We start from the raw sequence: 27,256 nt of genomic DNA on the forward strand, positions 1-27,256 counted from the left end.
TTCTTGATGTGATGTCTCTGGTTAAGAGCAAAGGTGGGAAGGCCAAGACCCTGTACCCACTAATAGCATATTCTACTGCTGCTTCACCACGGGCACTGATGGGGGTAAGCTAAGAAAGCTCTTTATCAGTGTTTACTTCCGTTCATGCAACACACAGAATGGCGTTGCTAGGGGGGGCTAAGGGGGCTATAGTGCCTGGTCCTTTGGTTGTAGCCCCGGATAGAATCTCAGGGTCTACAACCAAAAGTGTAGCTAGCCCCCAGTCCCGACAGTTCCGACATTAGAGTAGCCCCTCGTCTTTTCCAGACCTAGCAACACCCCTGCCTCACGCAGTTTTCAGGGTGGTCGGACGCGGCACTCGGCATGCAAGGCAGGCAGCAATGCATGCAAATGCGCAGAGAATCAATAAGAAAAGCCAGGACATGACTAAGGCAATGGACGAAGGTGAACCCTGAAAAAGAATACAAATATCTAACTGTGAAAGTTTGTCATAAAATGCACTGAAGCTGTGCAAACTAATGCCCTTAAAGCCCAGCAGGGGGCAGGTGCGATATTTTCACAAATGCAAGTATGTATGAATATGTAGCTGTACCATATAGGTGTCTAGTGATGCTTCTAACGCCTAGTGTACTGATATCATGAATTTTCTGAACGGAGCCGAGAGAGCCCAATTTAAAGAAACCCACAAATCAATCTTTCTTTCTTTCTTTCTTTCTTTCTTTCTTTCTTTCTTTGTTTCTTTCTTTCTTTCTTTCTTTCTTTCTTTTTCTTTCTTTCTTTCTTTCCTTTCTTTTCTTTCTTTCCTTCCTTCTCTCTTTCTTTCTTCCTTTCTTTTTTTCCTTCCTTCTTCTGTCATTTCTTGCTCCATTCATTCCTTCCTTCCATCCTTCCGCCTTACTTCAGTCCCTCTAGTTTTCTCCTCCCCTTTCCTTCCTTCCTTCCTCTGTTTGTTTCTTCCCTCCCACCTTCCTTTCGAATCTCTAGTTGTCGCCTCTCCTTTCCTTCCTTCCTCTGTTTGTGCTTTTCTTTCTTCTTTCCTTCCCTCCCTCCTTCCTGTTCCTCTAGTCCAGTGGTGCACAACATATTCCCCGTGGGCCAGGTGCAGCCTGTCAGAACATGGTGTATGGCCCTCCAAGTCACATGAGTTGTATGATGAAGTGACAAATGTCCTAAAGTCAGTCAGTCAGTCAGTCTTTCTCTCTCTGTCTCTCTCTCTCACTTTCTCTCTTCTTGTCCCTCTCTTCTTTTCCCAAACTCTCTCTCTCTCTCTCTCTCTTTCCTTCTCTGTCATTGCAGGTGTGTGAAGCCTAGGGCTGCTCCATTGTTTGTCTTTGCCTCCTGATGACTGCATTTTTACTTCTACTCAAAAACATGATCTTAGACCCATAATGCGAATACATCAAAGAGGAAATGCCTTTACAGGGTACTATATCTCACATTTTACAGTTACAAAATAAAGCAATAAATAAAAGGTACACCTAAAAACATAGGTTTTATTACTTTGTTTAAGTCAAATTCGCTCAATGACGCCCGTACGAGCCACTCACCCCCATGGGCACGCCGGCCTTCTGTATGAGACTTGTGCGAAGCTAGTGGCTCTCTAGTTGTCTTCTCTGCTTTCCATCCTTCCTCTGTTCATTTGTTCGTTACTTCTTTTTTTCCTTGCGTCCCTCTACTCCTCCACTTTCCTTCCTTGCTCCCTTCGTTCTTTCCCTTCCCCCCTTCGGGAGGGTCTTGAGAGGATAGCTCAGGGGTGACATGCTCGCATTGGAAGCAAGATGACACGGAGCAACATGGGTTTGATCCCCGGATCCGCGCTTAGAAACCTCTTGGTAATAAGTGTGTTATAAATAACCTATCATATCATATCGTCCTGCCACCCCTCTGCTCCCCTCCTATTCTTTCCTTCCTTGCTGTTTTCGTTATCTCCTTCCCTTCCTTACTTACCTGCAGACCTTTCCTCTATACCTCTTGTCAGTACTTTCTTCCATCCTTGTTGAGTAGACTTTGTATAGCACGACAAACACAGCTGCAAACAAACAGGAGCAGCACTCAGCAGGCGACCGAGCAACACACCCTTTCTCTTTTCAACACGCCCATATTCCGCATTCTGTACTTGCCCTCTGGATAAAATGCACAGTATGATTTCGGGAGCTGTCACACCAACGCTTTTCACAAACATTACATTCAATGGAACTTTACAAAAAGGAATGCAAAGTTTGTTTGTGTCGGGAACTGCGTGCAGCTTGGAAACATGAGCTTGAGTCGCACGCAGGCACGGCGCGCAAATGGACGTGTCTCTCCCGGCTCAAACCAGCACGCTTAGAGGCTGGGCCGATCTTGGGGCCCGGTTTCCAGGTACGTGCTCCCCTTAGGGTGGCCAACTGTCCAGTATTTTGCGGGATTGTCCCGTAATTGGGGACCCTGTCTTGTAGTTTGCAGAGTGGTGGTGCGGGACGCAGGTTGTCCCGACTTGCTTTGTTCTCTGGAGTCTGACTCTCGGGAGACAGCAAGTCGGGACAACCTGCGTCCACCACAGCCACTCTGCAAACTGAAGTGGCCGTCTACACACCACGGTGCTGCCACCTGCAGCTTTCTTTCTCTGGGCAGCTCCGCGGTCCGGCTCCTTTTGATCCTGCAGGTCGAGCTGCTAACGCTCTGAATCGTGTCTTCACTCCAATGCTAATGCTTTGTTCCTGGGTTAGTGATGTTTATGTTTGCAGTTAAAAAACGTGACCATCATCTCCCAAGGACAAACCATTTGCATTGCAATTAGGTCAGGTGTTAAGAGCCATTAACAAATTTAAATTACAAATGGGGTGGGCCAAACGTGAATGACGCTGTGACGTCATCACTGCCTTGTGGGCAAGTGTCCCGCAAAAGGATATCAAAAAGTTGGCGACCCTAGCTCCCCTAAGAACAATTAGATCCAACATAAACCTTCCAGGGCACCAGGCTGCGTTTCCCGAGCCTGTGCCCCTCACTCGTTAAGATCAAGTTGCGCGTCGGTGTCCGTGCGCAACCTTTCCGGCATCTGGATGCGACTTTGGAAAGGCCCACTTAGCCAGTAACCGACATTCACTATATCGCCACGCCCCTATGCTCTCGATAGGACACTCGCAATCTTGGCTGGAACTCAGAATAGAAGGAATTCCATGTCATGAAGCAACAGTCCAGACCAGTCGTGCGCCTAGGCCAACATTTCGGGGTGGGGCTAACCCTTAAAATGTTGGGAGAGGTGCAATCTTCAAAGACGATGGGGGGGGACAAACATACTTGTGTGGGGGCATCTAGCATCTATACATATTGTAAAGTTTATGTTACAAGCAGTTAACTCTCCCCTTTATGTCTGAAAGCACCCACTTAAGAACTGCTGTAAGAATGAGTGGTCCTCCTGTCCTTTCCCTTGCCCCTTCCAATTACTCCCCTGTCAAGTCAGTTCTAAACCACCCATCTCGAGTTCAATTGGCTAGAAACGTATGCATGCAAATGCAGGTGCTAACAATGAACGTTTTACATTAGTAATTTCTGAGCCTTTGTTAATTGTGAAGCACAGACAGTGTTTATTGTGTGTGTCCTGTCGGTCCTGCTGCAGTCAATATAGCCCAAAATTTCGGGGAGGCTAAAGCCTTAATTATAATTATTCATTTATAACGCACTTAACACAAAGATTGGTTTCTAAGCATGGGAACGGATATGAACCTGTGTTGTGCTGTGCTGTTTTGCTTCCAAGACAAACACTTTGCCCCTGAGCTATCAGTCCTCCCCTAGCTGCTCAATGGCCACTGCTTCACTGGTCCAGACATGGGTGGTCACAACTGCACAGTTTCAGCCTCAATCGCTTTAAGCAGCACTTTATGAATCGCCACGTGTACTCATTGGAGAGAATGTCACACTACCTGAACGGAATGGCGCTCTTCAAAGGATTGCATAATTTCGTAAGTGAAACATAGTAGATTTTGCACTGACCAAAGGGGAAAAGACCGGAGCATCCTTCCCACCCTGCTCTTCCAGTGTACTCAAATCCTGCCTTGGCACTCCCTCCACCCTGCTCTTCCAGTGTACTCAAATCCTGCCTTGGCACTCCCTCCACCCTGCTCTTCCAGTGTACTCAAATCCTGCCTTGGCAATCCCTTGCCTCCTCATAGAAATCTTGTTAGGTTCGGGTAGAGTTGGCGAGTCTAGGTTAGGTATCTTGATGTTACATTGATTTACGTTACATTACTCCGGACTGGGTGAGGTAAGGCTGGGTCCGGTGTGGATAGGACAGGTAAGTTGAGGAGAGATGAGGTTAGGGTAGATTAGATTAGTCCAGAGGAGGCTAAACTATATTAGGGTTTGGGTTTTTGATTCTAACCCCTTCCTGGCATCGCAGGGGTGACTGGGTGCTCTGTACGTATTAATGAATGACTGTTGAGTTGTGTTGCTGGTGGGAGTTTACAGGACTAAGTTCCACGTGGCTGAAACCGGGTGAAGGAAATATTGTCCAACTGTGATAGGCTTGGACAACGCAATGACCTACTGGCGAGCATGGGAGATAGAGCACAAACGTATTTGTTTATTTATTTATTTGACATTCTATAAGCGCCACACGCCCGTAGGCCTCGGGACGCAAACAAAAGAACAGGACTAGTAGATCAGAAGGGGTCAGGCATGAGACGGAAAAAAAAAGAGTTAATCGGCAGAATGAAAAATAGGTGTTTTGAAGGGCTTTTTGAAAATCAAATGTGAGGGAGAGCGTCTGCAGTCCAGGGGAGAATATTCCACTCCTGGGGTGCGCAAACTTCAAAACAAGGGCCACCAAACTTCATTAGGAGAAAACGAGGCTGAAATAAAGACAACGAGTTATTAGAACACAAGGCTATAATGGGTTGGCCACGCAAGACTCTTTTGTTCCAAGGTAACGTGGAGCAACATCATTTTGGCAAATAGATGTTGGAATCACTGGCATAACAGGGGCCCCCGCAGCCCCTGTGGTGCGGGGGGCCCTGCCAGCACATGTTCTTCTGGGAGGGGTAAATCATCTCTTTATGAAGGCAGAGAGACTACAAAAAGAAACTTTCTTTTTGAAGTCCGAGAGATCCCCCGACCCCATGACATGGAAGACCCCACGCTGGAGGCCTGCATGTCATGGGGTGAGGAGGAGCCCTATGACTTCCAAAATAAATAGTTTATTTTTGAAGTCACTCTGCCTTCATAAAGAAATGATTTCCGTTATGGTTCGGTCCTTAACTGAATAATTTCTTAATGAAGTTAGAGTGACTTCAAAAAGAAACAATGGGGCTCATTCTGACCAGGCCAGTCCGGAAAAAACAGTGCTGGTAAGCTTACCGGCACCGCTGCTTCCGGACCGGCATGTTACAGGTCTGACCCTGCCAAGCACAGTGGCCACGGTAGGCAGACCCATCACGGAAGCACCGGCACCGTTAACAACAGTGCCGGTGCTTCAGTGTCCCCATTTCCATGGAGTACTATGTGACTCCACAGGAATGGGGATTACCGAAATTACCGGCGCCTGACTTCCCGGGCCGCCGGACTTGGAATAGCCTGGTGGAACCGAGAAGTCAGGTACCGGTAATTTTTTACGGGTTTGGTGGCAACCCACCGGTAGCACCAGCACGGTTACCGCCAGACCAATAATGAGCCCGAATTTCTTTTTGAAGTTATAGGGCTCCCCTCAACCCCATGCCGTGTGCGTGTGTGAGTGTATGGTGAAAGGGTGCACAGAAATGTATGGGTCACCGGGTGTGCGTGTGTGCGTGTATGGTGAAAGGGTGCAAACTTTAATGTATGGGTGGCTGCCTGGGTGTGCCTGTATGGTGAAAGGGTGCACACTTAAATGTATAGGTGGCTGCCTGTGTGAGTGTATGGTGAAAGGGTGCACACTTAAATGTATGGATGGCTGCCTGTGTGTGCCTGTATGGTGAAAGATTGAACACTTAACTGTATGGATGGCTAAGTGTGTATATGGTGAATGGTGTGTGTGCTTGTGTACAGGGGCACAAAAAAACCTACATTTCGGGGGGCTAACCCTTTTAAAGTTCGGAGAGGTGCTAACTCCAAGCACGGTGCGGAGAGGCAAACTTATTTGTGTGGGGGCATCTAACTTCTTTACGCATTTTAATGAGACTATGCTAGTGCAGCTTCAATGTTACAAGCAGTTAACTCTCTCCTTTAAGTCTCCTACTCCCTATCCACTCTTCCAATCACTCCCCTGGCATGCAAGTACTAGGCCCACATCGCAATTTCAATTGCCTAAAATATGTGGCATTTGAAAGCAGGTACTAACAGTGAAATGCTTTACGTTGGTAATTGCTGGGCCCTTATCAGAGGCGTTGCTAGGGGGGGGCTAAGAGGGCTATAGCCCCTGGTCTTTTGGTTGTAGCCCCGGATAGAATCTCAGGAGCTACAACCAAAAGACTAGCTAGCCCCGGATCCTGATAGTTCCAACAATAGCATAGCCCTGGGTTTTTCCAGACCTAGCAACACCCCTGGCCCTTATTAACAGCAAAACCCAGGTGCCGTTTAACTTCTGTGCCCTGTTCTGTCCGCAACTGCTCTAAAGGTCATCCAGGTCGAGTCAACATAGCCCAAACATTCAAGGGGCGGGGAGGGAGTCTTGAAGCCCAGTCAACTCAATGGTGTTGTGCCACTACTTGTGTTTAATGCCTTGATTACTCCTAGCCCTATTCTTGCTCGTCCCAGTACTTATGTATGAGGCAGTACTTGTGTATGAGGTACTCTGCCTCTTACACAAGTACTGGGATGAGGTAGAGGTACATGGAGGTAATGCCTGACTTAGCTACCTGCAATCTTCATTACTTGTAGTCCCACTCCTCCTCATCCCACTACTTAGTGGAGGTCATTCTTGGCTAAGGAGCTGATTTTGGAGGTTCGGGTAGGGGGTGGGAGGGAGAGGGGATCCCTGGGGGGCAGGATTGTGCGATAAATCATAATGATTGTCCATGTCCAGGCTAAGTAGGCATGATATGTGGTATTAGTGACTAGAGGGGCATTTTGGTGCAGCCAGTCTACTTATTCCTCAGTTTGGTATGACTTGCTTTTAACTGGGAATTTTTGATAAAGCAGTCCTGCTAAGTGTACTTACCTGGCTAGATTGGCATTTGGGTGCTGCCAGTCTAGCTATTTCTTACTGCGGCATTGTATCTTTTTCTGGGCATCTGTGATTAAATGATATGATACAAGTCATTTATAATGCGCCTGTACACAAGTATTTCTATTTGCGACAAGACAAGGAAGGGAAGATAGAGGGAGGACAAGACAAATGATCTCACTAGGCCTTGTTTCATTGCAAGAATGAGAAGTGGAAGGGGAAAGGGAGGGGGGAGTGCAAGGGTGAGGGGAGGGGAAAACAGGGCTGCAATGCTGTGAGTAAGTGCAGCCAGGGTAGCGCTGCTATGGGTAGTGCAAGGAGAAAAAGGGGCTGCAGGGTTACAATTACAGCCCCAAAGTGCATGGTAGGCATGGAGACAGTGCAAGGGTGACCGATCAAGAAAGAGCCTGGACTCAGAGAGGCTCTGAGGGTATCCAAGCAACCAGCCAATACAGTAGACAGGTAGGTCAGCAGGGGAGGGAGAGAGAGAAAGTAGAGGAGAAAAGGTTTCGAGCTGCTTTCGAAACTTCAGATGGTCCAGCTCAAGTTTGAAGGGGCAGGGAGGCACCAGCAGAGGAGAGAGATCTACCCCCCCAATCTCTGCCTGGAGAAGCGTATAACCCTTAGAGAGTTGGAGGTAGCTGAGCAAAGGGCTCGAGAAGGAAGGTATTTTGGAAGAGAGCATTGGATGTAGTGTGGGCCCTGACCCCAGAAAGCCTTGTGGACAATGCAAAGGGTCTTAAACTTGATCCTTGCAGCCACCAGGAGCCAGTCGAGAGATTTCAGGGCTGGGGAGATATGATCCCTGGGCTTGAGGCCAAGGATAAGTCTTACAGTCCTGTTCTGGATTAGTTGCAGATGACAGAGAGTAGAGGAAGGCAGACTGAGAAAGATGCTGTTACAGTAGTCCAGACTAGAGAGAACCAGGGCTCTGGAGACAGTGAGCTTCTGGTGGAAAGTGAGAAAGAGAAGGGTCCCTTTGAGGAGGAACAGCTGGTAGTGGAACTTCTTGGCGACAACCAAGATGTGAGGAGAGAAAGAGAGAGTGGCATAGAAGATGATACCAATGTTTTTTGCCTCGCAGGAAGGCAAAGGTAGAGGGCACAAGGTGGACGGCCAGAGTGAGAGAGGGAAAGCAAGTGCCGGGGTCCCAATGAGAAGGATCTCTGTCTTACTGGCATTAAGGCAGAGATCGTTCGAGGCGCACCAATCCTGAATCGCTGATAGACAGTCAGGAATGAGCGAGAGAGGAGAGGAGGCTTAGGGGAGCCTGAAGGAAAGCTGAGTGTCATCCCCATAGCACTGAAAGTAAGAGGAGAAGGTAGAGATCAGGTGGGCCAAAGGGGCCAAGTAGAGGTTGAAACACCAGCGCGAGAGTATAGAGCCCTGGGGATCGCCACAGGTAGAGAGAGGTGGCAGAGAGAATGGGACCAGGATGGGGGGCGGTCCAAGAGGAAGGAGGTCAGTTACGGAGTCGATTGATCAGGATGCCATGGTTGACCGTGTCGAAAGCAGAGGAAAGAAGGAGTGTGAGGACAGAAGGAATGCTGGAATCAGGGTTAGAGAGCAGATCTTCACAGGTCTTCAGGAGAGCAGTTTCCATGCATCTGGCAGCTCTGAAGTCACACTGATGGTCATGGAGACAACCAACAAATTCAGTGTGGAGAGTAAGCTGGAAGATGGCAAGCTTTTCCAAGAGTTTGCCCAAAAAAGGGGTGATGGAGATTTGGCAATAGTTTGCCAGACAGGTAGGATCAGCAGACGGCTTTTTGAGGAGTGGGTGCACAAGGGAGTGCTTAAGGGGAGAGGGGCACATTCCAGTGGCTAAAGAGTGATTACTGAAATCAGCCAAGGCTGGAGTGACAGTGGAAATATGGTCCTTGATGGTTCTGGAGGAGCCGGGGAGCACCTGTTTGGACAACGCTTGCATATATAGGACTTGTCTGGAAACCTTGTCAGGTGGTGTCAGAGAGAAAGAGGAAATAGGAGGAGGAGAGGGAGAGATGGCCAAAGGGGGACGAGAGAGGAACATGAAGAGGAGATAGAGGACAGGATGTCCTGGGATTTAGCGGAGAAGAGGCCAGAGCCATACAGAGGGCCTTAGAGGGTATAGGAGAGGTAGAGACTGCAACAGGATTGACCAGTTCTTTGCAGATTTTAAAGTGTTTGGCCATGTTGTTAGAGGCCGCAGAGACCCGGGCTTGAATGTGTGCTCTCTTCTTGATGAGTGTTATTGCTTTGACTGGCATTTTGGTGCAACCAGTCTAGGTATGTCTGAATGTGGCCTGGCATGCTTTACTGTAATGTTATTATATGTCTACACTGGTCTACAATGTGCAGCCAGTTGGACATGTTTTCATTGTGGCGTGGCATTAATGTTCCTGTGCATTGTTGGTGATTTGCATGTATTGGTCTCAGGAGGATAGCTTAGCGGCAGCGTGCTCGCCTTGGAAGCAAGACGACATCGACAATCACAGTTTGATCCCCGGGTCCGCACTTAGAAACCTCTGGGTATTAAGCGCGTTATTAATAACCTATCATATCATATCATTGGATTGGTGTTACCCTACAAAACAATTGCAAACATTGTGGCTTTATAGCCAATTTTTCTCAGAAAGTGTGCTGCATATTGCATTAAAACACATATTTATATCTTTCTCCTACTGCAGTGTGCGGCATACTCCTTCAGCAGCACGTTCGTGTGTATTGCACAAGCGTGACAATCTAGGCCCAGTGTGGCGCAACCCGTGATTTGTTGCAGAGTTTGGGGGGGGGGGCCTCAGCATGGCTCACAGGGCCCCCCCCCCTTTTTGTTTTACTCCACTTGTTGGAATTGTTTTTAAAATCCTCTATACTCCCCTACTGAATTGTAAATATTAATAAGGGTGCACCAGGGTGAGAACTTTAAAAAACAAATGAGTGTGACTGTGAGCCCCAGAATGATGGTAGATGCTGGCTGGTGCATTGGGCAACGTGTTAAGCGGGTTTACGGGTGGTTAGATGGCCAAGTGAGTGGGATCGGTGATAGAAGGAGGAATCACCCAGAATATGTTTTATTTTATTCTTTTCAGTCAGAACAGATTTTAGAGTTTAAATGTAACTGCTATGAGGGCTTTTCGGGGTAGGGAGGTTCCTTCTGCAAATTCTACAAATTGTTGAAAAAGTGTGAGAGGGGTGGCCAGCTAGATTTCCTTTTTTGCCAATCCTGATTTGATTTATTGTATTGTTGTACAACAGATCCACTCTCAGATAATAATAGTTCAAGGGTAAATAAACAAAAGGTACATTAGATTTCCAATAACCTGCATTTAAAGAGAGCGGGACATTCTGGACTTTTTTTTAATGTAGCACAGTTTTGTCAAACCCGCACCCCGTTTTTCCAACAATTAGTTGGGTTTATAAGAACAAAAAATAAACACCTCTTTAAATCAGCAAAAAAATAGGATTGAGCAGATATTACTTCCAAAATTACATCCATAGAACCATTAAATAAACTTCTTTTTTTGCACCTCGAGATTCTGCTAGGACTTTCAAGAAAAACAATATGTGACGGCTATGTGCTTCCGGGAAAGGTTTCTAAGCGCAAGCCCGGTTTTGAACCTGTGTGGCTATGTGTTGTCAAGACAAAACGCGTTGCCCCTGAGCTTTTCTCGCAGCCATTGCACAAACTAGAACTAAATAAAGTACGACAAAAAAAAACAGTGGAACTCAGTTCCTGTTAGTTCCTAATCACTTCGACCTCTGCAGTAGCATCGGTCATGGTAGGTTTCAATGAAGCTCTCATCTGCCAAATGAGACTCAATTGCACCAATGCCATAAGCCCCCTTCCCATATTCCTACAACAATATGTTTTGGTCACTACAGACCACACACAGATGCTGGCCACTTGGCTTCGGATCAACAGAAGTATATTTGAGCTTGCATTTACCAAGTGTTAGAAAAAGTGTACCTTCAATGTTTTAGGGAAATGTATATCAAAGAGCAAATCCGACCCGGGAAAATGCTGGGCAGTCGGATGGACACATTCCTGTACTTTCTTAATTCTGCGCCATCTTTTGCCTCCGCTACCACGTACACAACTAATTCACCAAACCTGCCCATCCGTCTGTCTTCTTGCTTTTCGAGTGCTTCGACTGGATTGTCAGCTCTCTTAATGACCACTTTTGGAAAGCAAGGGCTATCTCGCCTGCAGATCCAGTGCAATGTTAGTTCATTGCATCTCAAAGGCTGGGGCTTCATGCATCAGCCCGTGCTGGGGGGAGGGGGGATGGGGTGGGACCCCGCTCTGACATCTAATGTCGATCACAAGACTGTATCGTACCCATGCTGGTCCAACTACTCCCAAACACCCATACATCACGTGTATTAGGGCAAGGCACTGCAAAGCTGCCTCTCACTGCAACAGGTGTTTGTTGTGCTGCTGTTTCTGGGATTTTATCAGAGCTGTCGAACCAGTGACTGCTGATTGAGGGCCATGAGAGGTATCTTGAAAGTTGATCTCATCTAAGTTTATGGCGGCAAATGATCCCTTTCATCTGGAACCAAAGTACCCCGTGGGGATGAAAATAAACCTTTAGGGCACGGAGGGTTCCAAGGCCATATATGGATAGGAATGTGAATGACCAGTGTAACAGGACCAGCCCTCGCCATGAGCCAGTAGCCCTGCTGCCATTTCCAGCCGCAGAAGGGATTCGTTTAGACGACAGCCAGTAGAGAAAGCTGGTGGTCAGGGTATAAGGTGGGCCTCATGGGACATCATGCATGGTTAGGTGTCCATCAACATTCCCCCAGCCCAACGTCCTTTCAATGACTCCAGCCAGTTGGACAAATCCTATGGTTTCCCTCGAGGTCAATCCACAACTGGCAGGTTCTTTGGTGAAGAGGGTAATATATGGTTTGGTCAACCACACTTAGCTCGTCGTTCCTTAGTTGGACCCCTGTTTGTCGTAACACCAAAATACATATATCTATGCATATGTTATGGGGTGGGTGTGAAGTGGGGGAGAGGGGATGAGTGACTAGAGAGGGGACTAGCCCATTAAAAGAAAAAAAGGGTCTTCCAACAGAAGCCGCACTAAAGAACGACGAGGTAAGTGTGGCCGAGGAACGGTTCTATGTGATCTGATTGAAAAGTTGTCATTGAATCGTTTTTTTACTGGTTGATTTTGCCGCAAATATATGTGGCCCGATATGATAGTATAGGTTATTTATAACGCGCGTAATACCCAGAGGTTTCTAAGCAGGGACCCGGGGATCAAACCTGTGTTGCTCTGTGTCGTCTTGCTTCCAAGGCGAGCACGTTGCCCCTGACCTATCCTCCCGAGATAAGCCCCGGGGCAAGCGCCCCCCTTTATAACCCTTAAATTCGTTATTCACCCATACCCACCCCACATATATTTTGGGCAAAACCCGTTGTAAAACATTTGATGAAATCTACTTCAATGAAATCTCCTGCGGTCAAAACTCCCTATCCCGGTGAAACCACATGGAGCCGCGGAAAAGTGCCGGTGAAGAGCATTCCATTGTCATAATGACTGCTAATAAAACATAAATGATTACGCTCGTAAACTCATATGAAGAGCAACTCAAAGTGCTCCACTAGTGTTAAAGCTTTAACTATGTTCCCAGTGATGTCCTACTTTACTTTACAACATAGGGGTTGTGAAATCTGAAGCTAACATTCAAGCTGCGCCCCAAACTTCTGTTAACTTGTTATCCTTGGGCAACCCCAGCACTGGGGGCTTTTTGATTTCCCGGTGAGCTGCATGCTGCAGAGTTTGCCAAAGCACGGGTGCCCTGATTGCAGCATTTCACGGCGGCTGAGAGCAGAGCGGAAGCTCCCCCCGGCCCTTTCTCTGGCCCAAGGGAAGAGTAACTCCAAGGAAACAATCGGGAGCAGAAAACACAATCCTGCAAATGTGCTGGTGCTGTTGGCGTGTGTGCAGGGGGAGAGAGTGTAAGTGCAAGTCTCTGAGCTCTCAGAATAAAGATGACTTGTTAAAACAGAAAGTTTCCCGAGTGCACGGGGAATAGTTAGGATTTCAAACAGTTTGATCACTACAATCAGGGACCCTGTGGTCTTCTTAAAGGAGTATCATTCACACCAGGCCTGGCTTCCAGTATGCATCCCTCCAAACCTGCAATAAGTGAAGGGAAATAGTCCCACCGCTCCATACATACCTGACGGTAAGTGCAGGGGAATAATCCCATCCTCTCCCTACCTCACGGTAAGTGTAGGGGAATAGTCCCAATGCCCCATAACTGACGATAAGTTTAGGGGAATAGCCCTACCCCTCCATAACTGATGATAAGTGTAGGGAAATACCCCCATCCCTCTGCACACCTCACGATTAGTGTAGGGGAATAGTCCCATCCTCTTCATACCTGATGATATGTGTAGCGAAATAGTCCTATCCTCTCAATACCTGACGGTAAGTGTAGGGGAATAGTACCATGCTCTCCATACCTGACACTAAGTGTAGGAGAATAGTTCCATTCTCTCCATACCTGACGATAAGTGTAGGGGAATAGTCCCACTGCTCCATAACTGACAATAAGTGTAGGGGAATAGTCCTATCCTCTCCAGACCTGACAATAAGTGTAGGGGAATAGTCTCATCCTCTTCATACCTTATGATAAGTGTAGGGAAATAGTCCCATCCTCTCCATACCTGACGATATGTGTAGGGTAATAGTATCATCCTCTTCATACCTTATGATAAGTGTAGGGAAATAGTCCCATCCTCTCCATACCTGACGATATGTGTAGGGTAATAACCCCACCCCTCCATAACTGACAATAAGTGTAAGTGTAGTCCCATGTTTTCTGTTTGAGAATCCTGGGAGTTTTTGCCACTCATTGGGGATTCCCAGGTTTGTAGTGCCACCTGAGGGTATTTTTTTTAAAGGCTAGGGAGACAGGCTCTGCAAAGCAGGCTCCAAGTGCCACCTCTGCCCCATCACACCCCTTTGTGATTCTGCCCACATATGGACAAGTCCTTTATAACACACCTGTTCACAAGTAGTTCATTTAGTAGAGCCTGGGATTCCTATCCTCATGGTTACGGGCTCAGTCCCAAGAAGGGGAGTGAACAGCTGATGCATAATGTCAGTATTGTCTAATGGATCCCCACTTGGTAGAATCATTACATCTGTGAACCCCTTGGACTGCATAGACCCCTTCTATCTTCCCTCTGGGCTGTGATCGAAGTCAGCGAGAACGGTCGGAAGCAGTGTTCTACTACTTTTCTGTTTTTCTGTTTACCATTCCTCTACTTTTTACGACCATATGCACCATTCTGTACAGCAGGATTGTCCATTCATGTTCCTGTGCAAGTGTAAAGTTGTAATAGGAGCCTTACTTGCTAGTCTCTTAGAATATTGCAATGCCCCGGCTGCTGAACCTTGTCACATGCTGCACTGTGCTCCCGCCTACTCTCTCCCCTGCCGAGACCACAGTTCCCCTACATTTCTCGGTGCATCTCTACCACTGCTTTTGGGAGTGGGCGGGTCCTTTTTCAAAACTGTGTGGGTTTGTGTCTCTTCACTTTCCTTCCCCTAGCTTGTCCTCCTCAATTGGGACCTGGGGATGAAAAAAAGGAAGAATCAGCTTAAAGGGCAGCTAAAATTCCCCCATATGAATGGTGGAGTCTTTGGGCTTGTATTCTGTTCAGGGGTGACCCTGCAGTGAAATCCTACTTCTCCTGCCTTTCCGGATGTACCTAGAATTAACTGTAGGTGGAGGGGGGGCTTCTGTCCAGATATCTGTAGTATTCGATTCCCTTTCTTCCACTCGCTGCAGAAGAACCTATGAGGCTCCAGGGCTTGTGCTGGAAGCCGAGAGCTTACAGTAAAGTTTCACACAATCCCCTTTCTTCCCCAGGTGTAGTGGGACGGCCACCCCAGGAGACAGACTCTCAGGGAGAGTAAGGCTGCTTGCAGCGCAGGCATAGCTTGTCCTTACCCATCCACATAACTGACCCTGGCTCCTATGTGAGACCGAGCGCCAGTCGGATGCCAGGCAACGTAGGCACTGCAATTCATTCTAATATGTTGACCCTGCAAATAAGCACCAAGCTCTAAAGGCGGGAGTCATTGACATACAGGCACCTGGGCATGGGTGTCATTTTAGGGGGGACAAGGGTGTTTGTCCCCCTTCACCGCCAACTTTCATGGGACACCATTATGTCCCCCTCATTTGGCAGGAATCCCATTCCTTTAAAAGACCTCCCCAAAAGTGTCAGCAAAGTTACTCCACTGCACCTGGGCCTCTGAGATGAATGCCTGTTGTTTTGCTTGCGGTGGTTGTTTTTGAGCCTGGCTTCCTGAAAGAAGTTCCTTTCTGTTATGTTAATCTTAAGAAAGCAGTACTGTTTGTGGAGAAGCTGTGATGGGCATTGCTGCTGTTTGAGATCTGTTTGTGTTTTGTTTAGAAATGTTACACAGGCAGCGTCCCTGTTGCCATGGGGATGCACTGGGGGGGAGGGGGGGTTATTGAAGCACACGTGATACAGTGATCTGATTCATTCGTACCACATTCTCTGTAGCCTAATTATAGCTGCAACAAAGCAGCAGTGCACTTGATATGTATGTTTACTAGTCGACTTACTTGCTCCTTGACTTTGTTTTCACATCTGTAATTGTGCGTGATTGTTACATAGATGGGCAGGATTTATAAAGGGGCAAAATGGCAGAAGGCTTTAAAAGTTACCGGTGGCACAGTTTCCGCACCCACACCCACTCCATGGAGATCCAGCTACATTTACAATCATACAAGCAGAGGTGGACTGGGAACCAAAAAAGGCCCTGAAAATAATTTTCAGAGTGGACCCATATTACACATTTTGAGTAAGCCCAACAACTCCTTTTCCATTGGACATTTGGAAATAAAGGCTCATGATGCATGGGGCTATCAGGAAAACTCCAGAGTTCCTTCTTGGCCAGTCCACCCCTGCATGCAAGCCGGGCCAGGCTGACTGCTAACTGCATTGACGCATCGTGATCTGCATGGTCTCTGGCTTTTCACAGGAAGAAAGCTAGCTCAGGCAGCAGAGCAATGGACGTCGAGTAATAAAGCTGTGGGTTCAAGTGCCAATTCAGGCAGACTCCTGAGGCAGGAATGCAGTTCAGTCCCTCCCAACTACCCTTCACAGTGTGTGAAGACGTATAACCATTAGTACATAACACTTTGTACTATCCACGTATGATCCTCCCTGTGAAGGTGCTCTGCTATAGTCTGTGATCAAGGTTGTGCAGTTAGTTGTTATGGTGATGTATGCTTGCCTGACACCATGGGTCACTTTTGAGCCTTGTATCACTTTGAACTCAGCCACTTCAATGATCTGATGTTGTTGGGTCTAGAGAGGCCATTGTGCTCTGCGGGTTGGTGGAGATTGCTGGGGTGCAGCTGTTCAATGCCGCCTAGCCAATCAAGAGTTTGTGTGTGGGTTTGCTGGTCGGTGCTTCCATGGTTGACCTTGGATTGCTGTTACTATAGGAATCCCCCCTCCCTCTTGTCTTCCTATACAAGAAGCGTATGTGGTTCTCTATGGGAGTTCTCATATTCTCTGAATTTAGATTAGAAGGGCTTTGGTTGGGAAGTCATCATTTGGTTGTCTGCCACGGTTTGGTCATTGTCTTTATTAACTGTTTCACGTTGATCCAATTCTTTGTTTGTGTTACACCCGGATGTGTGTCACTTCTTGGCAATACTGTTCGTTTGGGGGCATCTGTGTCGCAGTTTCAAACTTTGGGTTCACAGCAGCAGATCTTCTCTGATCATTGAGTAAGGGGCGTCCTTCCTGTCCCTTTCCTGCCTGCACTGCATGTTGAAAACTGCATTTCCTTGCGGGTCATAGTTGTGGCATGACACATTTTTGGATGCAATGCAGTTGTGGTTAAAGAGTGGCCTCTGCCTGCTAAATCCTCATACATTAAGGACTGTGACGAGATAACATGGGAATACTCTGATTACCTGCAGGTAATCATCATTACACTGGGTCGTTCTCTTCCGCGCCACCGACCTGAGTTTCCTCCCTCTAAAAGACATCCATGTTGCACAATTCTTCGAATTCTTGAGCATCATTTGCTCATTCCTTACAGCATTATTTGTGATTGGTCAGGAGCTGTATGCCTCAGGGTGAGGAGAAGGCTTGGAATGTTCTTTGTCAGGGATAGCACAGGTTCCTGTTTTACGAATATGGTATCCTTATAGATAAAGGACTGAGACGAAGAAGAGTAGGAGTCAGTATAATGAGCGAATTTGACTGGTAACAAGTTGCAGCATTCCCAGTATCCCTGAGTGGAGGATGCAAGTGCCATTCCCTTCCATCCATGCCTGCATCCCTAGGATGCAGGCACAGTTAGCGTGACCAGATATCCCGGTTTTGCCACGACTGTCCCGGAATTTGGTGCTCTGTCCCCCTTTCTTAAGATTATGTTTCCATCGGAAACTGAAGTGGTCCCGGTTGTATGTAGTAGGTCTCTTTGGCTGGCAGGCAGGAATGCACAATCCCGCACAGAAGAAATGCTGCATTTACAACTTAAGATAGTGTTAGTTTGTGATATATTAATTATAATATGTTTTTATTTGAACAGTAACACTTAAACAGCTTTCCACCCAGAGCTACTAAAGTGTAGTGCCTTGACAGCCACTTTCAAGTTAGTCCTACGTTTATGTTAGTTGCCCTGTCTCTGTTTTTTACTTTTGAAATCTTGTCACCCTAAGCACAATAGCATACCCTTCATGTCTGCTTTGCATATACAGGGACAGTTCCATTTTCTTTATGTTAGGGACGAGGATGTAATGATACATGCAGTCCCTATGGATCTGGACAAAGGCCTCCAACACAGCCCACTGCCTTGCAAGCCTGAACATGTCCTGCAGATGTACCTGAATCCCATGGGTCTGGTGGCATTACCTAGCACTTACAGCAGGAGAGCACACTATGCAAGAGTAGGGGTCCTAGGGTGCAGGTCTTTACTTTTGCTATATTACTGTACCTCCAAGGCCAGAAGTCACCATAAACTGCAGGACAGCAAACACATCTCAATGATGTGACTACTGCCTGCACAAATGGAAATGCTGAAATCACGTCTTTCTCTGATTTAACGCACCCGCGACATTTAACACCTGGCGGATAGCTCACATGTTAAGCACTCCATTCTGCCATTCAGCAAGTCTGTACTTTTCCAGTGTAAATTCCGGGAAGCTCCACCTCCGCACTTCATCCTTGATTGGCACATACATTGAGTAACAATTTGGTTAGGTAATAATGGCATCTGTTAATGCAGGGCTTAGAAGTGGCAGGAATCCGGCAGGAAGCACTACATTAAAATCTACTTTTATTTGTATTCAATTATTAGTATTTAGATGTCCTGAAAGCTCCATTGTGCAAAGTGGACGACCTACTATGCACAAGGCACAGACAGGGGTTGTCTATGTAACCGCCAGCCTGCTTCACCCGGAGTGCGGTGCATCACATGACAACAGATGAGTAGCCATTGAGAACAGGCTCAGAGACGCAATTAAAAGGCTAGACACCTAATAAGGATACAAATACACATTTCAGAACCAAGGGAAGTGGCAACAATCGAAAGATGTTCCAAGTTCACAATTAAACTGACGACAAGATGATTTTCTTTTTAAGGCACAAACTGCAAAACTAGACAAACTCACTTGTGAAATAAGGACGCGTTATTTGAAGCCGTGTTGCGGGTAACGTGCCGTGCTTACGCATCTTCCCGCCACACAATCATCGTGAATTTGTTTCTCTGAGGCCGAATGCAGCCGTCCCCTCCAGGACCCACAGAGAGGAAGCGCCTTCTGCAAATCCCTCCTGTCGCAAGAGCCTCTTCCTCCTTCGCACTCACTCCCTCCCCCTGCTCCCATCTCCGCCTTCCTAGTCAGACACCGCAAGGTTGCGTGCATGGAAAGACGCACAGGATCGCGGCCTGCTCTGCGAGGTGTGGGTGGGATTGCTTGTCTGATGCAATCGCATTCCCAAGAAATTGCCCTCCAGAAGCAGTCCTGCGAGGAGCTGTCTGAACAGCACCGGGATACCAGCGGGAGAGGGTGGGCCAGCAGGCTTCCAGGTGAGGCGAGTGAACCCACCCTGGGCAAACCACTAGCAGGTCCATTGCTCACATCCATCTCCAACACCTCGTTTATACTCTGTGGGTGCACAGAGTCATAGTGGAAGATCCACTTTGGAAGTGTTGTTCAAGAAAGGCTTATCTAATCACAAGCACTGTCAGCTGAGTTTAACAATGCAACCCCGACAGCCCCCAGAGAGATTATGCAAGAAATGTGTGATCACAGGTAAAATGTTCATAGTACCATTGGGAAATGCGGAGGGACATTATTTGTCCAGTACTAAATCGTGAATCGCCCTCATGATTGTGCTTCAAATTCCATCAAATAAGGAAATGAAGGGAGGACCATGGTGTTTATCTAGGATATGAACAGTTATGCTATGCTTGTGTGATGGGTTTTATGACACGTTTTGATGTGCTATGCTCCACATTCCATGTTATAGTTTCTGATGTTCTATGCTATGTAGTCATATGTACATATTGTGCTGTTTAACATTATTTCTATTGCACATCATAGGACGGTGGCTGCGCCCTATTATTAAGGTGAGTCAGAGTTACATAGGAAATCGAAAAAAAAGGAATCACTAATAACTTTTGACTCGGGTGACAGATGTGGCCGAAACTTTGCCGAAAATGCTGTACGTCTGTGCATGCCCGGCACTGGAAAGATTGGCAAAGATTCTTTAAAAAAATGTAAACATTATTAAGAAAACAAAAAAAGCACTTTCGGCCAAGTGCCCATTAATTTCCCATAGACAAAAAAGGCCCATTTATTTTTGGCTTGAAACTCACAGCCAAAACAGCTGGACAGATTCGGACCAGGTTTGAAACAACTTGGGCACGAAGCGTTGACTTGCGATCCTTTGTGATTTAGGGTTATTCTTTCCAGAATTTTTTATTATTTGACAGAGAAGGGGGTGCCCCCTGCTCAAAAATAAACAGCTATATCTGCTCAGATACATTGAGTATCTGGGTGTTTAGGGTGTTTATAAATGAAACAGCCGCCATCTTTTGTTTTCTCGATGCGAGTGATAGCAGCTATTATATCCCTGGTTATACTCCAGAGCATGGGAAAATAAAATGCAGAAAAGGGCCATTTGCAGGTCAAAACACATGCAAATGTCATCAGGTTAGAGGTGGTGGGGGGAGGCAAGAGGACAGCAAGTGACAAATGGGAGTTGGTGGGAGGCTAGGGACCAGGTTTGCAACATGAGGCTCAACATTTTTTCACATGCCCTTGGGTATAACCTGGGGTATAACTGCGGCTACCCGACATTTCAACTGAAACTGCGCCACAGAAATGACGAGCTTTGTGGGGGGAATGGGAGCGGCGCATTCCTGTTGCAAAGCCCAAGAGCACATATATATCATAAGACAATTAATTCACATTGCCATACAAAATTGCATAATGGGGGATATGGCATTATGGGGAGATCAACGGGAATGCGCCGAGTTAAGCCTGTCCTGAGTTTCCCAGTGCTCTGAATTTCAAGGGTTTTTATTGAGTTAAGGTTACTCACCTTAACTGGAATTCAACTAAAGGTTTTCCTTGAATTTCAAGGGTTTTATATTATATATTTTTTGGTGTTTGATTTAGTGGGATATTATATTCTTTAGATGATGGTCTATGCTTTATGATATAGTATATGTTGTTGGAAATTATAATGTATGCTATTGCAGTTTGTGTTATGATATGTTTACGCTCAGTGTTATGTGCATAACGGTTTTGTGTAGAATGATGACCGTCATGTAGATTTGTGGTCCGGTACTTTAGGATAAATGAATGAGTGGAATTTTAAAGCAGCTTTGTGAATGTATTTCCCTCAGAGCCCTCCTTCTGGAGTGAGGGGATGGATGGAAGGAGAAGCCGAATTTTGATTATATTGAGGCAATAAGCCACGAGACGGTGGGTCATTACCACCTAAGGTAATGCCCCCAGGGCCCACAGTTACAGGCTCGAGGGGCTTATTGCCATTATTACCCCAGCCCGTTATACCGGGGTACTAAGTAGGGAAAAAAAGAAAACAAAAAAATGGCGGCCATGGCGGCCATTCCGGAAAGAAAATGCAGTCGGAGATGGAAGCGAGCTGCACGTCGTTGCGTGATCGGGTTTACCATCAGGTAAGGCTCGGAATCCAGCCAACCAGAGGTAAGTGATTTTTTTATCGCGCCGGGTACTAATTCTGAATGTCACAGGGTTTGGCAGCTGTTTAGCTCCTGCTAGTTGTTCAGAAGACCCTGGTTAGCTTGAAAGCAACAGATACCAGAGCTTCTTTTGGCTCTGCAGGCCAACGGATGCCGAACAAACACACCTATGTGATGTTTAATTAACCACCAACAGTCGTCAAGAATGCATGTCGTTGAAGCATACATCGATAGTGGAGCAGTTGGAAATTATATTGATCAAGAACTGGCAGCAGAGATGGGGCTTCTTTTGTGTTCTAAGCCAACTATGGACAAGGTAACCACCGTGGATGGGACAGAAATCGCTTCCGGACGAGTAACCCAGTGCACAGCCAGGGTAACCTTGCTGTGCCAGGACGGACATCGGGAGTCTATTTAATTCGATCTCATCAAGGCACCTCAGTTCAGGCTAATACTAGGGATGCCATGGTTGGTTGCTCACAACCCTTTGATAAGACTGGCGGGCACGAAAATTAACCTTCCCCGGTGACTGCTCCCCTGCCTGCTATTACCAAGAGGAGAAACCCGACGTCTGTATCCCCATGACTCCCGGAGCGACAGTATCAACCCTGGGAGCTACATCCTATTCAGAAGAGAGGCAGTGGGCTTTGCTTGTATGAGTGAGGTAGCGTTGATGGCTGTCATATATGCAAAGTTCTATCTATGATGTGTCATTTTAGGTTAGTGACTAAATTATATATTTTTGTGGTGCACCGTCTGCCATTTATTCAGTGCTATTTAGATTGTAATAGTATGCATGGGATGTTTTATTATTGCTGTTATTCTATTCCAAATATTGTCAAGTTTCTGTATTTGGTGTGATATGTTAGGCCCCATGACATTCATGGCATGTTCCCCTGGTGACTTTGCTCCTAGATCCACTAGTAACAAGACATCTGGACACCTACACCATAAATGGTACTCCATCGCGGCTGCTGTTCCCCTCACTTATACCATCAAATTCTATGGTCCACCTTATATTACACGCATCAGTGAAGCCACCACAACACACAATTGATCACTTCCGCCGAGGATACACTAGAAACATCAGAACTCTACATCTCTCCAACCAGCTTGTATGACATAGTCCCAACCAATGCACCCTTGCATTATGGGCGCATGAGGCTCCCCTTTGGATACAGACATCTCAAGTGTCCCTCGACACAAATTACCTAGAAACATACTTGCAGGCATAACCCAGGTTATTTCCAAAATGTGCGCACCAACAAAACACCAACGCAGTCTTGCATCTTCCCAACTCTTACCCACTCCCCTTTCAGATCCCATATTGCTAAGAGCTAATGCAAATGGGAATGAAACAGGATATAAAGCTCCTACTTACGGATGCCTCCTTCTTCTAAGCACTGCAATAATTGTTCTTATTATTATGAACTAAGCGATCATCCTTCTGAGGATTAAGGGCTGTGTAGGCCCAGGTGGGATTCCACCCTGCCACAGCAGACAGCACACAGATCTCTGATGTGGACTCCTTAAGATGGTGGCTCTGGAGCTGCTTTCACAACACGTTTTTGTGGTGCATGTATTGTTACTCTAGATCATTTGGCGGGTTATTATTTTATACGTGGCAACAGCTTTTGTTATCTTATATCGTATTATTATTTTAGGGTGTGTATCAGGATATATTGTAGTGTGGTTTATTGCATTCATCAAGAAGTCTGGCATTTAGTGTGATAGCAATTGCCAATATTATTAGTAACAATTATCATATAAGAGAGCTCCACCTCACTGATAAGGCCCAACAAGGCTGAAACACGTGTTTGGGGTTGCTGTTGGTACTCTTGTGCAGATGGGAATTGCCATAGCATTTCGGTGCTGGACTGTCCATGTAGGTGGGACAAAGACTGATATGCAAATGGATATTTCCCATCTGTGAAAGGTACAGTGAGCTAAAGTGTGGGTGCGGACTCTCGAGTGGGTACCTTCCCAAAGAACAGGTCAATGGGCCGTGTTCGTTCTCGCAGAGGGGCGCCTATGGACTATTTTTTTATATTATAATTGTGCGTGAGCTTACATCAGTGTGTGTGCGGAACGAAAACCATCCTACAGTAGACAGTGTGGCAAAGGCCAACTGAAGCTCGCCCTTCAGAGCTCTCAAGTCTTCCCAGGACAGGTGAGAGCAGCTCATCCATGTCTGTGCAGGCTGGTATTAGTGGTGCTACTTTATTGTGGGAACAGTAACACTGCACGTACAGCTATGTAAGTGAATCAAGAAATGGCCATCCTAACGTAAGATAACGTAAGACTTAAAGCCTCTTCTGTGGGCCGGATATTTTCTTTATTGTCTTTGCTCGTCGAACAAGAAGTTCCAAAAGTCTGACCATGCACCAAGAACTACCTACGTTGCTATATCCTTTAAATGGGAGCAGCCAGTGAGAGGCCAGGGCTGAACTGAGAGGCTCTGGTCCAGTAAAAGTTCCTGCTTCCTTCTGGTATATTTTGGGTCGGGTTCTTGCCTGCTTTGTGCACCACAGTGAAGGGTCTTGAATGCAATGCTTTCCTGGAGGGGTGCACCTTCACAGGTGGAGCTGCTCTGTCACCGTCTGGCCCTTACTGGGGCTTCTTCCAACACATTCCACAATCTCCTCCAGAGGCGGGATCATGCCTAGTGCGCCGACACACCAGGGTTTTTGGTATATTCAGAAAGGGCCTGACCATTTGTTGGTCGTTTCCCTTCATCTTGCAATGACATGAAACCTGTGGCGGCCCTAGCTTGGGCCAGAGTTTGAAAGACCTGATGGAGTTGGAAGAGGTTCACTTGTTTCAATAGTTTATTTTTGTTAGCACTTTTATTTTCACATATTTAAATGAAGCTTAGCAATATAACGTCAATAAACAGGAACAAATTAAGAACAGCATTCATATCATGCATTTTAATAAAACAAAAATAAAAAAATAAGTAAACCCATGAAGTCAATAAACACTCCAGCAATACAATGAAACCCTAATAATTCATTACCATTACTAGCTAGAATAAAATTCAAAAAACCGACAAAGACACATACACACACATAACTCCCCTGTGTTTCACAATCAATTGTGTCAATTGTTGAAACTCTTTTTGTGGGACACTTGCGTCATTGTGAGGCTTCTGAGCAAGATTACTGCCTGGCACAATTAAAACAATATGCAGTAGTGGGGGAGGTTTGTACTTGGCATCTCAAGTTAGCTCAGTGAATGACTAATAAACAAATGAGTGACGGCGTGAAAATAAACGTGTAAATGAATACACCGGTTGATCGTTACAAGCAGGCCGGAGATTACTGGTTAAGGAGGAGAGGCAGGACCCATTCTTGATTAATGTGTTGGTGTATCCGCAGATATGCCCCATTGAAGCTACAATCCTGTGAATTTCAGACAATCTGGCCTTTCTAAGTGGCACTGTCATGCCCTGTGGCATGCATCACTGGATGCCTCCTTTCTCCTTCATGAGAGAGTGGGCACATAGGGCCTCATTACACGTTAGGCGGTAAGGGTTTACCGGTACCCGTAAGGGCACCGGTACCGGTAAACCCTTACCGCCTTACTACGAGTTCCCTTTGCGGGACCCAACCTTAGCGGCTGGTTTTACCAGCCGTTAAAGTAGGGTGCCGCAAAGGGACCTTGGTGCTAATTACGGTACCGCAATTTGCGGTACCGTAATTAGCACCTTCCCCATTCCCATTGAGCCCTATGGGGGCAAAAATGGGAATGGGGAAGTGCCTTGGTGAATGGGGAATTACCGCCCCCGCTCACCTTGGAGTAGGGCGGTAATTCCGCCATCCACCAAGGCGGACACGGTAAAATACCGGCAGCAACCATGGCGCTAATAGCGCCATGGTTACCGCCTACTGTGTAATGAGGCCCATAGTGTCTTCCCTTTCCACCACCCGTACCACCAGGAGACCCCAAGGTGATCTAGTCATTCTGCATCTCCTCACACATTTTCCTGACTTTTCTTAGCTGATCTCCCAGAAAACCCTAGCACTGGCAAACCCTCAAGCGACACCGCCCTCGTTCCCCCGCCCATGTCCTATACCTATCTCGACACTCTAAAGAAAGCAACTCTGAATATGAGTTTTCGGTCATCTTCTCGAGGATTCCACACTTCTGATCATAGTGACTTACTTTGACTTTCAATACACTTTATGATTAAGAGAAAATAGTCAACCAAGAATGATTCACGCAGTGCACTTATTGCATTGGGGGCCCACTCTATATGCAAGCAGGTACCCGGTTGTTATGCTAAAATGTAGATAGCAGCCTCACGGGACATAATAGGTGGATTAACACCAAAGTCAAACGGACACTAAGTGGTTGCAGAAGAAGAGGGTGGTCAATATGGAGATTTCAGGAGGCCTTCCTGAACGTCGACTGAAGTTTCCCACCGGGAGAAGAAAGGGAACAGGCAGTCACATCTCGGGATAGGCCATAACCCATTCAACACTGGCCTCAACAATGGCTCTCCTGCACAACATGTAAGGTGAAAACAATTGAAATCACAAGTGGCACTGCTCTCTCCGAACAGCCCAGGCAACATGTGGAGAGATCCCTTAAATTAGGACGGACTAGCGCAGCTGCAGCACAGGTTTCAGAGTGGTATTGCTATGTGGCAAATACAGCAGAACACACTTGAAAACATAGTCAGAGCAGTTCACTCAAGACCAGCCTTACAACAAGGGAACAGACCCATAAGAGCAGGAAATGCAATGGGACTGAAAACAAGGACTGACTCAGAGGCGAGACATTATACTCACACCCACCAGAATGCGGAGACACTCACCAAAGAGATTATGAATTGCCCTTCCTAAGAGCCACACAACCATCACAACCTATCAGATCGCCACCAGGGAACACCTGGTTCTCCTGGAGCATCAACAGTCTATACTAGGAATGGCCCCCGTAAAGAGGGATTCTTTATGCAGCAAATAGACTTGCAAGCACTTAAAAACACACTCAGATTTCTCCAAAACTGACTGCCACTTATGTGGGTGTCAGATATGGTATAAGGATGACATTTGTTTTCTTTGTTGCAGAATTGCTTTGCTAATTTCATAAAAAATGACAGACATAACAGCTGCAAACATTGCATGACATAACAAAATACAGCATTACAAGTCAGATGGGATGACGGACAGTCCATGTCGATATGTATTGTCTCTTTGTCTTTCTATCCTCTCTCTCTCTCTCTCTCTCTCTCTCCCTCTATCTTTCTCTCGCTCCTTCTGGATCTCTTTGGCTTTCCTTCCTTTCTCTGACTTTTGACATGAGGCAAAATGGGAGAGAGAGGAAATGAAAAGTACGTGATTGAACAAAATCGAATAATCTAGAGATCGAGTTAGAGACAGAAGAGGAGATACAGACTGCAAAGTAGAGTCAAAGAACAAAACAGAGATGGACCGAGCAAAGAGAAAAAAAGAGGAGGGAAATGTGAAAGGGTAAAAGGCACGAAATCAAGAGGGTAAAGGATATAAAAAGAGAAGGCTAAAGGAGCTATGCAAGTCAGGAACATAGAGCGCGGTCAAGTAGTCAAGCAAGACAGTGGAAAGATGAAAGGGAAAAGGGAGGAATTGTAAGCAGAGAAACCTAGCAGGTTGATACAATAAGGTGGGTGGGGTACGGGGGGCTAGCAATATTAGTCACTTGTGGCTTACCAAACAGTGACCTGTATAGAGTAGACTTTGTCTTATGAGCACCATAGGGTGGCTTGCATGTCCTCTGGCACAGCTCCCTGATCTTGTTCTTCAAAGGTTTGATCAGCCCCATGTCTAGATTCTCACAGTCCCTACACAAAACCTTGCATATACACACACAATGGGCCTCATTCCGAGTCTGGTGGTAACCCTGCCGGTGCTACCTCCAGGTTACC

The 27,256-nt window shown here is 46.5% G+C and overlaps 1 protein-coding gene across 8 annotated transcripts in view; it reads right to left on the minus strand.

Annotated features, from left to right (window-relative positions):
• IKZF2 (IKAROS family zinc finger 2) overlaps window positions 1–27,256 on the minus strand; it is a 203,926-nt gene that overhangs the window by 109,380 nt on the left and 67,290 nt on the right. The window contains exon 1 of one of the 8 annotated variants that reach the window (XM_069615925.1): window positions 18,791–18,902. The exons of the other annotated variants lie outside the window; for them this stretch is intronic. Within the exon in view, the coding sequence (XP_069472026.1) occupies window positions 18,791–18,851 (61 nt within the window). The 5' untranslated portion in view covers window positions 18,852–18,902. Of the gene's footprint in view, window positions 1–18,790; window positions 18,903–27,256 lie in introns of those variants that run through there. 8 annotated transcript variants of the gene reach the window in all.

This window comes from Ambystoma mexicanum, chromosome 9 (assembly GCF_040938575.1).
Source record: "Ambystoma mexicanum isolate Mex_15411 chromosome 9, UKY_AmexF1_1, whole genome shotgun sequence".
NCBI classification, from domain to species: Eukaryota; Metazoa; Chordata; class Amphibia; order Caudata; family Ambystomatidae; genus Ambystoma; species Ambystoma mexicanum.